A 12,274-nucleotide genomic window follows, 5' to 3' on the forward strand; every position below is an offset into this window, starting at 1 on the left:
GAAGAATTTTAAGAAAAGCAGGTGGAGTGCAAGTAAAAGGTTTTCCTGAAAAACAAATGTAACTATTTTCTAAAGTGGAACCAATTTGGTGACCCTGATATTTTCCTTTTCGAAAATATAATTATAGTAGCCCAACAGACCAACATTTGGGCCTAGCCTTTGCACAACCAATTAACAAGTCACGTCTAAAAACATATGTATATTACAGGCCAACTCTGGAGAAGTTGCAAATTGCAAACTTAACAAATTTATTTGCTACAAGTGTACAAGTTCACTAGTGTTGTGTTTGGTTGGGGAGAATGGAATGAGTAAAAAATACTTGAAACTTATAAAGATAAGAAGAAAGTTTTGAAAAAAATTAAGGAGTGCAAAATTGTACATATATGGGCCGAAAATTAAGGAGTTCTAGTAGAGAACTCTCTTAATATGTTCTCTTAACAAATTAAGTTTAGAGAACATATTACGAGACCGATACAGGATAACAAAACACAAAAGAAACATAAATTTATTTAAAAACCACTAATCTATCCCGAAAGATATTTGCTAATCTACGAAATATGGGTCAGGAAACTATGTACAAGAGCTTATTTAACAATGTATCTGCTGGTTTCTGGGAGAGTATAATTTACCGGCCAACAGATGGCTATAAGTGCCAGTCTGGAAAACTTAAATTTCACAGCAAATTATTTGATCTTCTCAGCAATCTTGAGAGTCATCTACACTTGTAGTTTTAGAAAGATCAGGGAAGTACATAAAGAGACTGAGAGTACGATTACAAGTTCAACAAAAACAAGTAATAGAAATTTATCAGAAAAAGGTTCACATCTCTCACAAGAAGACTTGCTAGTCTGTAAAATATGAGCCAAGGAGCTAGTCATGTATCAGAAGGATGTCCATCCTGGTTCCGTTCCTAGAGTCTCTGGCAGAGTGACAACTGAACTTGATTGGAAGACGCCAAACTTCTCCAGGAACATATTGATCAGGTCACCAGCAGCATAAGAAGCGCCTGAGGTCATCAGCGCAGTAACAACATAGTACGCTACAGTTTTTACATACGATCTTGGTGCCCTTTGAACATATGCCTTTCCAGCGGCTAGAATAATGATGCCCAGCAGTGAAACTGTTGCAGCAGCTAAAAGCTTGAGGTCCCGGTTGTCGCTCTTTTGGAAAGAGAAGCCGTAGACAACAGGAGGTAATAAGCCGAATATAAGGTATGATAAAATAGCCAAGACTGCATGAAGCAGAAAGTTCCTTCTTTGGCCCAGTAGTTCATGGTACTTGTCTATTTGCTTATCTGATTGATCGGATGCCTCAGTCTTCTGATCATTTTTCAGATCCAAAAGCTGTAAAGGATTACATTTTCGTTAAAAATGCAGAAACTCTGACTACATGCATAACAAGACCGTGACGCTGAATGATTCCCTAAAAGGTTATCTATGTATAAAAAAAAATACTATAAGAATATCCTGAAAATTGTTTTTCTGCTGACAAGTTCACGTCTAACTTTAATAGCTACTGAACATTCTCTTCTTTTTCTAATAGTCTTTAATAAAAAAAATGCAATTTCTCAAATCCTGTATGGACTTGTAGGTATTGCAGAACATAGATAATGTTCTGAATCGTATAGTATTACTTGTATATCAAATTATTAGTCTACTGAAATCGAATAACAACATGAACGATTAGGATTATCAAATTGACAATCTATATCTACTAGCATTCATTTTGCATTTATTTATTCTTCAATGGAAACATATACTAACGTTGTGCCCGATGATGAATAGTCCTCCGATAAGATTAGCCAGTCCCAAAGCGAAAACATTCACTGCAACAAAAGACATATTAGTACCTCTCTGATTATGACACCAGATTTAGCATATTCGACTCTAAAAATTCAGAATTATGAAGTACTAAATGTGCAAAAACCTTGACGTAATTCATATATGTAAGGTGGCCGTTTTCACATTGCATGATACTGATCTATTTCTGACTGAAACAGCATAACATTTAGCGGAACATTAATGACAGTGTTACTGTTAGCCATTGAATCAACCTAGAAACCACTCATGGAGTGAGATCCATGTTTTTTACATATCTCTGTGTGTATTTACTTAAAGGTCTTTACCAAATATTTTGCCTTTTTTACTAGAATTAATCAAACTTTGATCCACTGTACGTACACGAGACTACAAAGAAATGGAATGCAAGACATCAGAAATACAATTACAGTTCACATTCTAAAAAACTTACGTGTAGTGACTTTAGAGCTAGCCGCAGATGACACAACACCAAGGCTTGTTACTGATTCTACTAGCCCTCCATATACAATGCTTTTAATTATCTCCACTCCTTGAATTCCTTCTGTAGATGTGCCTCTTTGTTCATTTATTTGGATTCGAGTCTCAAGATTTTGCAAATTTCCAGATTCTGCTGGTTCTGTTAAATCCTGTACTCTTTGAGCAGCAAGCTGTTCAACTTGACAGGTTTCAACAGTTATCTCATCACCGACTGCATTACATTAAAAGAAAATATGTAAACCAATGCATTTTCAAGTTAAACAACTTATAAGATGTAAACAATGCATTTGCTATAACTTTTATTTGGCAGTTTCACATTGCCCTTGCGGTCTGCTGAAGTCCTTGATGATTAAAGTTATCATATGTTCGAATGTGATCTCTCTGTCGGTATAAAATTATATTATGATATCTCAGATAAAAAGAAACGGGAAATTGAGGAAAAGTAGATAGTATTATCAATCTGCATAGACTCCACAAGTCCGAGTGTCCGTGAAAGGGTAGGGCATTGCAGGAACATGTATTAAAAAGTAATAAACAATCAGGTCACAGAAGTAGAAAGAAATGTAATGGCATCTTTTATTATTTGCTGTTTACGCACCTTTGTCCTTACTTAATGAAGTATTTGATAATTCTCCGCTGCCAGCCAAATGAATATCAATTTCTATGAACCTTTTTGACGAATGAGACAGAACTTTGTCGCAACCTTCCTTGGATCCACTTATTTCAATCTGGACAATCTCTCCATCATCATAAATTGTATGTGAGGGAGCTTCATCCCCCGAGGCATCCCCGTTCTGTTTATTCATATTCATATAAAGTTGATCTTCAAGATTTTCCTTGCCTCCATGTTTCCCGGAACAAACTTTTTGATGAGGTAAGTTATTAGTTCCGCCCTCTGTCAGTCCTTCATGGCGGGTTTTTACAGGATCTCCGTCATAATTGGTCTGAGCATGAGAGGAAGATTCATGCGTTGCCGAAACTTTAGGAACAGGCACTTCAGTATCATCTGTTTCAATATCTGCCACACCACCAACTTCAACATTTCACACAAGAATAGTGGACAACTCTACTGTGAAATATATCTATCCTATTGAATGTACAATTATAGCTAGGGCATGAATGAATTTGCAAGTGTAACAGCTGATTGGTGTATAGAGCTTGTAAATGAATTAAAATAATGTTCGATCTATGTGATCCTGATACAAGTATCAAAAACTTCGTAGCAAGATCAAATGAAAGCATGCAACAAGCATGGAGGAGGCTAATTACTGGAAGGAATTTTTGGTTCAGTACTTCTAAGAAATAAAGATGTTTTGTTATTGGATTGAACTATATAATAGGATAAGACACAAAGACAGTTCCATAAGCTCAACGTTGGTTTCGTTGAGATAATGCACTGAAATTCTTCAAGAATCAAAGTCAATCAACGTCTACATTGCTGATTATTCTTGACATGGGAACCTTGGTTTGATTTTTCAGCAGAGATCAAATTTAGAGGATCAAATATTTAATTTAATGAAAGTAATAGATGGAGTCACAGAATTCTTTGAGCTCACGAGTTACACTATAAATTAGTTAACAGATGGCGGCATATAAACATTGCTACTTTACTCCAGATGGTACTTACTTTTTTGTGACTGAAAAAGAGTGGAAAACCAGCTTTTCTTCACAATTGATGTTTGTGGATGATAATGCAACTTAACATTGTCTCTTCTCCCTCCAGACATTCCTAGCAACTTGAAGCCATTACCTACAGTATAGATAAAAGCATAAGCAAATTACCAGTAGTGTTAGACCAGCTATTCAAGCATTCATATGTGAGAATTTGATCTCTGCCTGTATATAACATTTTCGTGACATCTCAGACCAAAGGGGAAACGAGAAGTTGAGTAAAAATAGATAGTATTAGCAATCTGCATAGACTATCCAAGTCTGTGTGTCCGTGAAATAATAGGGCATTGCAGGAACATGTCTGATAAACTAATAAACTATCAAATACGAAAATTAGAGAAATAGAAAGAAATGTAATGGCATCCTCTATTATTTGCCGTTTACGCACCTTTGTTCTTAATTAATAAAGTATCAGATAATTCTCTGCTGCAAACCGAATCAGTATCGCATCCAGTCATTTCACTCTGGACAATCTCTCCATCATCAAAAATTGTATGTGAGGGAGCTTCATCCCCAGAGGCATCTCCATTCTGTTTATTCATATTTATATAAAATTGATCTTCAAGATTTTCCTTGCCTCCAGGTTTCCCCAAACAATTTTTTTGATGAGATGAGTTGTTAGTTCCGCCCTCTGTCGATCCTTCAGCGCCTGTTTTTACTGGTTCTCCACGATAATTGGTCTGAGCATGAGAGGAATATTCATGTATTTCTGAGACTGTAGGTATAAGCACTTCAGTGTCATCTGTTTCCACATCTGCAATACCATTAACTCCAACATTTCACACAAGCATAGTGGACAACAGTATTATGAAACATATCTATCCGATTGAGTGTACACTTAAAGCCAGGTCATGAATGAATCAAACCGAAAATATATTGAGAGTCTTCTAATGCAATGGATTTTCAAGTGAAATAGCTGATTGGTGTTTAGTGCTAGTAACTAGTAATTGAATTCAAATTGTGTCAATTTCTGTCATCTGGATACTAGTTACTAAAATTTCATAGCAAGATAACATGAAGGATGCAACAAGCTTGAAGGAGGCTAGTTAGCGAGAAGGAATTTTTGTGCAGTTCTTCCTACAAACTAGATGTTTTATAACTGGAATTGAACAATAGAATCGGGCACACAAAAGACATTTCCAGAAGCTTAGATTTGGTTCCAATGAGATATTGCACAAAAATTCAACATAATTTAAGGCCAACTAATGTCTACAGTGCTGATTATTATTGACACGGGAACCTTAGGTTGATTATTCAGCAGAGATAAAATATTTTGGAGGTTCAATATTTAATTTAATGAAAATGCTAGATGAAGTCACAGAACTTTTTGAGCTCACGAGATAGTATCTTTTACTATTAATTAGTTAAGAGATGGCGGCTTACATGCGTTGCTACTTTACTCCATAGTACTTACTTCTGTCTGACTGGAAAAGAGTGAAAAACCAGCCTATCTTCTCAATTGGTGTTTGTGCATTATCTTGCAAATTATCCTCGTGTCTTCTATCTCCAGATATTCCTAGCAACTTGAAGCCATTACCTACAATATTGATAGACGCATAAGCATATTACCGTATGAGGCCATGTATTTTAATAAGACAGTAAGTAAAACAATGTAACATAGATGAGGCACTGAATAGTGAATATATATTCTCAAACTTGGCAAATAATAGAATATTGGTACTTTCACCAGAACAATGTACACTCGTAATGTAAGCTTAAGCATGCTGAAATAAATATGATAAACGGAATTCTCCATTGCACGAACAATATTTACCTGCGGGAATGAAGATGCTAAAACAAGACAAGCATCCGAATACATCCGGCTCTTGATCTTTATCATAATTATTAGATGTAGGTGCGGCACTGCCATCCAAGCAAGAATCAACTGTACCGGGAGACGGATTTCTTGTTGTTGCCACTGATGCAGAAACGGGGTCAGACCCTGTACCTTCCTCTAATTTGTTACGCTTGCTGTCTTCACTTGAATATGGAAGTGTGCGTTTTCTTTTACGGATGATAACCCTCTTGGTGATACAAGATTTGCAGTTAGGACAATACAAGTCATGTGTTTCTTGTTCCCTCAATACTCTTTCAACATCCACATCTGTTGCTTCTTGATCGGTCTCATGTAGTCGGCTAGTATCTCCACTTCCTATTTCTTTGTAGGTAGAGAACTCGAAATTTTTGTTGTCTTCTTCAGGAGAAATTTCAGAAGGAAAGAAATTAGAACTAGACAAACTTTCGTGCTCCAATTGTTTCTCATGTGCAACTTTACTTTCCTGCCTCAAATGCTGTCCAATATCTGAACTCTGTTTTGTCACATCTAATATCCTTTCACCTTGAATTTCATCTTGACCAGTGTGTTTCATGCTACTTTGTCCACTTGAAAGTTGTCCGCCCGTGCATCCTGTACCTGAGAATAAATACACGTTTTTACAATTTTGTTTTCAAATGTAAAGAGGAAATCACATACTTGAAATTGAAACCCCGTGTAAGCCTAAGAACTTAAACGTTACTAAAAACGCAGTTGTTTACTGTTATCCTCCATCTCGGATTTAAAATGTACTCATGAAATTCTCAAGTATGTAATATTAGTGATGGATATAGGTGATTCTATAGTCTCATTAACTGACCGATGAGCAGTATTGTATTCTTTGGGTCCTATGCGACAATATATATAATGTGCTTGATAGGTGACTGTAAAGTGGAGAAGGTGCTAAATACAGATTATTCAGATACTTTACAATAGGTAACTCAATTCCCCTTGATGTTTATTGCCTTACCTTCAAGGTCTTTTGGTTGAGTTTTAGTTTATTAATTCTTAAATCTAATTGAGACAAGGGACTGTACCTATCTGATGTGTAATGATGAGTGGAATAGAGAGTTCATAGTACTTGTGCTAATGATTCAGAGTGCAGGTAGCATAAATAAAAACAAGACAGAAGCTTTTCAGAATATTCAAGCTGCATGCACCATTTTGATGAGTAGAGAGTCCTATGTTCTTGAGAGAAGATAAGAACGTTTGAATGAATTTCACGACTAATTTCTATTATATGATTCTGCTGACCTTCAGTTTCATAAGAGAAACATGACCCTTGTTGATTGACAGTGTGGAAATGTGTTGGCTTTTGCAACGGTTGCTTAGAATTCTGAATATCATCACTAGAAACGCGTTCACCTTGGCAAGTCCAACAGCATTTTCGACATTTCCATAGTCCTTCAGACACAACAAAAAAATGGAACTGGATTAAATTTAGTACTTGTGTCATTTGTAACAACTCTTCGAGGTATGAACAATGGAACCGGGGAAAGTATACAGAAAACACAGTTCTTATGATCCTTGTTTCTACGACTCTGCAAGATATCCCACTTAATTACATAATGATTTGGTTGAGGAAGGTCTAGTGGATGAGTAAGGACATCTACAGTTCTAAACAACACTCTGACTATCTGCATTAAGTCTATCATCACTTAGATCGATTTTGAACATAAAATTTCGATCTTCAGTTCATGCAGACTGCATACTCTCAACACATTTTCCCTTTCGTTTTCTTAACTCATCTAAAACCATAAGGCATTAGAGAAGGACCCAAATGGATCATATACTATATTCTACACTAAGAAACCTTTAATTTGTTTTATAAAATAGTCACTGCAACTAAAACAACTAATGTGAACCCGACAAATGAGGCAAATCTTCCTTGGGTACCTTAATTAAAGCATCAAGTGAAGTAATTACAAATTCAGGACAGATAATCAAGAACTAAGAAGGTTTATATGTTTAGGGGTGAGAGAGAGAGAGGGAGAGAGGGAGAGGGAGAGGGAGAGGGAGAGGGAGGGAGAAAGAGAGAGAGAGAGAGAGAGAGAGAGAGAGAGAGAGAGAGAGAGAGAGAGAGAGAGAGAGAGAGAGGGCCCATATACATGCATGTAAAATTTAGCAATCTTTCAAGTAATGAAGCACCTTCATCATTTTGATAATAAACAAATCTCTCTAAGCTTTTCGAATCAACTTCTTCCTCTTCTTCTTTTTCTTTTAATTCATCTTGTGAGACTTCAAGTCCTCCACAGTCACTAGATTGAACCTCCTCTGGCGGTGCATATACCAAATCATCAACTCCGCCATCATTAACATCCACATTTTTCATATCATCTTCTTCAATATAATCCAAATTATGCCTAGTAGGTGATTTCGAACGCCTCCTTACTAGCAAACCTTCAAGTAATGGTACTTCTTCTTCAAGCTCCCCCTTCATCTCTGCTTTATCCATTAATCAATTCTGATAATATTACTCAACTCCTCTTGTAAAAGTCTGTAAAATACAGAAATGGTTAAGTACAAATATTAGTGATGTGCTAACAGCTAGCATATTAACCCACATAAATACATAAAGACAGAATAATCATGTCATTGTGCATGTTTTTGTGCAATTACAATATGTAAAGACAACCGGGACCTCGCAAAATATTCCGGGGCCTACATCAATTTAAAAATGGGGCCCTATACCAAATATAATTTCTTGTTAACCAATACCAAACACATATTTAATAAATAGAAAAGAAAATTAATGTCCATTTCTTTATTAAAACTATAATTCCTCAAAAATTTACTTGTATATTTAGTTAAGATAGATATCGGAGAAGAAAAACTCATGTTAAGAATTTCAAAATGAATCTCAATATATGTTTTAATAAAATTTAATTTGGGGTCCATTTTATTTAATTGTACCATGACTAGTTGGAATATAAGATTCATTTTTAGGTATGTAGCATTTTTTTGCATATTAATACACATGGTTAATTACATTCATGAAGCATATACCAATAAAAGAACGAAAAAATGTAAATAGTTGATCTCAACATGAAATTGACAACATATATTTAATCTCAGTTAATTGATAATCTCGGTAAATTAATAAAATTTACAAAAACCAATATAAATTAATTTATACAAATTTTACTGTACTAAAATTATTCATTTGAGAATGAGAACCAGAGAAGACAAGAACTTGCTTGAGTTCTCTTGTATATATTGAAATTTTAAAAAATATTTAATTTATAACTAAGTAATAACTTACAATATTAAGAAAATAGAAAAGAGAACTTATTTCATACTAATACATATAAAATTAGTGATTTCACCTGACACTTTAATGTTTCTCTCATAAAATCAAATGTAATTTTATGTTTTAAGTTTATTTCATAAAGTTCTTAAAAGTTGTAATAATTAGTACAAACTAGTTTGTATTTTTTACAACCAAACAGATACTAGGATCACCTGATTTGTATACAGATACTTAAACAAGGATAAACCAGATGATCCCATCTATCTATTGAAAACTTCAAAGTACAGCTTAACAAGGATTTAAATACACACGCACAGTCGAACTCCTGACCTCCAGCAAAAGGTACAAGAGCTCAATCACTCCACCAACACTTTGTTGGCCGCTATTCAATGTTTAGTACTATATACAACCTTGATTTTCGCTAGATAAATTTTATCTTTCTTTTAACTCCTAAGTACAGAAGGAGACTCTAAGCCTACATGCTAACACCAAAGTCATTCCAGAAAACCCCCACCCCTATGGTTTATTTATTTAGTAAAAAGAAGGTTTCCTCGCAAAATAACAGGACTAAGCCTCTTCATTCGCAGACACTATAGCGATTTTAGTAAGAAGAAGGTCTTTCATATCTCTGTAAGCTACGAGCTCCTCTAGTGCATCTGATGTCTTTCTAGGCAAAGAAAATGCAGATGAAGATCCGGCCTCGTGTTTAAGTTCATGCTTGAAGGAAATTGATGAATAGCAACTAGAATCTTGGCGCAGAGGAGGTGCTGTTCTAAACATGTGAACAAGTTCCCCGACAGCGGCATCATGTGATTTTTTAGCTATTGAAGTTACTTGAGAGCTAACTTCTGTAGTTTTTGATCCATCAAGATTTTGACTAATGCAACAGGTTAATAGTATATTAGTGGCAGCTATATATTAAGTCATCACCATTTCTCAGTTTCTCTCATTGCCAGAAAGATATATAGTCTATCAAGTATAATACCGGAGATTTAATATTTGGTGTCAGCTACATGACATAAATACATTTCAGTTTGTAAGTGTAAATACAACCACAACACTTGTAACTAAGACTTGGTTTCTTATACATGTCAACTTGTAGGATCAGGACCAATTAGAGTTAATAAATTCCAATACAAATTGTGTTAAGGCAATTGTGCAAATTTCAATGACAGCCAAATTAAGAAACAATTTGAATCAAGAACTGAAACGCGAACATTAGATGCCACGGATTCAAATTTCTTGATTATACAAATGACTATAGGCCTTTGGAAGTAATGTTGCAGACCAGTGACATTTCAGCTCTGATAAGAGGATCCATGATGAACCTCCAAATATAACAAAATGTCATGGACCACAAAACCACACTCGTGACATAAAACCATATGACTTTATAATAAATTGAGAACATCTAGTAGAACAAAGGAATTTCAGTCAGCACATTATTCTATTACCAAGTAGCAGAACTGAAATGTCAACTGAGGGAAAATAGCAACCTAACTTGCTGATTTTCACAACATTTTGTGGTTCTATCATTTAAAGATAGGTTAACAAGAGCTTAGCGTAGAATGTAGTTCAAGGAATCAGTTGTCCAATGAAAGATTTCCTAGGCTGAAACTAAATAGTCATTATTTATCATTGGTAGCTAGAATAACTTTCATGAACTAAACACAGGGAAAACGCTTAGTAATGAACACAATGGTTTGATCTAACATGCATTTCCCATTTATATTTTATTGCTACTCATTTTTCCCTCTAGTTTTGAGACTAGTTCGCAGATTGCTGCTCCATATTTCCAATAAGTTTAGATATTACTGAAGGAAGTTCTTTCAAAAGAGTAAAGACAAAAGTTAAAAATTGTGAACCAGTGAACAAACATATAGCAATTTCTTACTTCAACATTATAGCACACTTGTAAAGCGAACTCAGAAAACAGTAAACACAACAAGTACCTGGCTGGAAGATCAGGTGTATAAAAATCATCCACAATGAAAGGACATGAAAAATCACAATCATCCAAATCATCCTGGAAAGACAGTCTACTAGAGCTTCGTGAAAATCCGATTCTTGGCGAACCACTAGAAGATAGCAGACAGGAGAACCTCCCCGATTCATCTTTATTATCTCTTGACAACTGCAATTGAAAAAAAAAACATCATATGTATAATCAGAAAAACATCGATTTGACCTAGGACAAAGTTTTAACCGAATCCAGCATACCTTTTGACAAGTATATGGAACTGGTAACACAGAATCCAACTCTCCGGTCCTTATTAAGTCTAACTTTCTCAATGACCTCATACCAGAAGATGACTCTTGTGATGAAGAGCCATGCTTAGTGTTTCTAGGGGATGGAGGAGGAAGTGATTGTCGACTTGTGTCTGACATATTGGGATAGAGGTATCTTGGACTCCTTTCCAACATTGGATGTGGAATACTTACAGGGGAAGTTTCTGATAGTAGACGACTTTGCATTAGATTCCCACCAGTAAGGTGTTTCGGAGGAGATGGAGAGGTGGATGGTGAAAATGGAGGTGAAAGCTGGTAAGCATCAAAACTATTATATTTATAGTGATTCGGCAATCTATGGCGTGGAACAGGATGGCCATATATATGAGTTGGCCAAGAAGATAAATCATTTCGACCAACAATCTTGAATACTTCATTCATTGTTCTTCTTGAACATATAAATGAACTCCTAAATGAACTTCTGTCAGTGAGTATAACAGTTGTCTTCTTCAACCTTTGTCTGTACTCTGTCTTCAATTCTTCAGATTCCTATGATTTGAACACTGTCTATTTTCAATCAATGACAATACACTGAAATCTTCTGGTAGCACTTATACACTGAATCTTCATCATTTCTGAAATTCTGAAAGTCTTTAACCTTTATTCTTCACTGAGCCATGATCATATTAATGAACTTCTTTTAGTGACCTGTAAGCAGACTTCAAGGCTTCTTCTAATCTTTTGATTTTTTGTATTTGTCTGGTCTTCATTTCTTCTGATTTCTTGTGTAGTCATAGTATTATTAACATATCATGTTCTAGTGTTATTCTCGTGTTGAGTTATCACGTATACTGTTCATACAGTTACGCAGTCTCACCAACAACGTTAACAGAGGATGATGCATGTATAATATAAGACTAAAGGGATTATATTACATTATACATTATTCACGAAAGGTTTAATTGAATCACCAATTATTATTATTACTTGGGTATCAATGATGTATTATTAGAT

General features: G+C 35.2%; 2 protein-coding genes across 2 annotated transcripts; both read right to left on the reverse strand.

Moving 5' to 3' along the window:
- Positions 1-556: 556 nt before the first annotated feature.
- LOC141721486 (membrane protein of ER body-like protein) lies at positions 557-11,120 on the reverse strand. The gene is made up of 11 exons (XM_074524431.1): positions 10,984-11,120; positions 7,930-8,278; positions 7,036-7,185; positions 5,743-6,381; positions 5,383-5,505; positions 4,357-4,722; positions 3,925-4,047; positions 2,896-3,315; positions 2,251-2,508; positions 1,764-1,825; positions 557-1,343 (listed from the first exon to the last, which is right to left on the reverse strand). Exons 2-11 carry the CDS (start codon positions 8,234-8,236, stop codon positions 882-884), a joined length of 2,910 nt encoding a protein of 969 aa, XP_074380532.1. The 5' UTR covers positions 8,237-8,278; positions 10,984-11,120; the 3' UTR covers positions 557-881.
- LOC141719991 (autophagy-related protein 13a-like) lies at positions 9,599-11,701 on the reverse strand. The gene is made up of 3 exons (XM_074522352.1): positions 11,252-11,701; positions 10,984-11,165; positions 9,599-9,908 (listed from the first exon to the last, which is right to left on the reverse strand). Exons 1-3 carry the CDS (start codon positions 11,699-11,701, stop codon positions 9,599-9,601), a joined length of 942 nt encoding a protein of 313 aa, XP_074378453.1.
- Positions 11,702-12,274: the final 573 nt, after the last annotated feature.

The sequence above is a fragment of the Apium graveolens genome, chromosome 4 (genome assembly GCF_009905375.1).
Source record: "Apium graveolens cultivar Ventura chromosome 4, ASM990537v1, whole genome shotgun sequence".
NCBI classification, from domain to species: Eukaryota; Viridiplantae; Streptophyta; class Magnoliopsida; order Apiales; family Apiaceae; genus Apium; species Apium graveolens.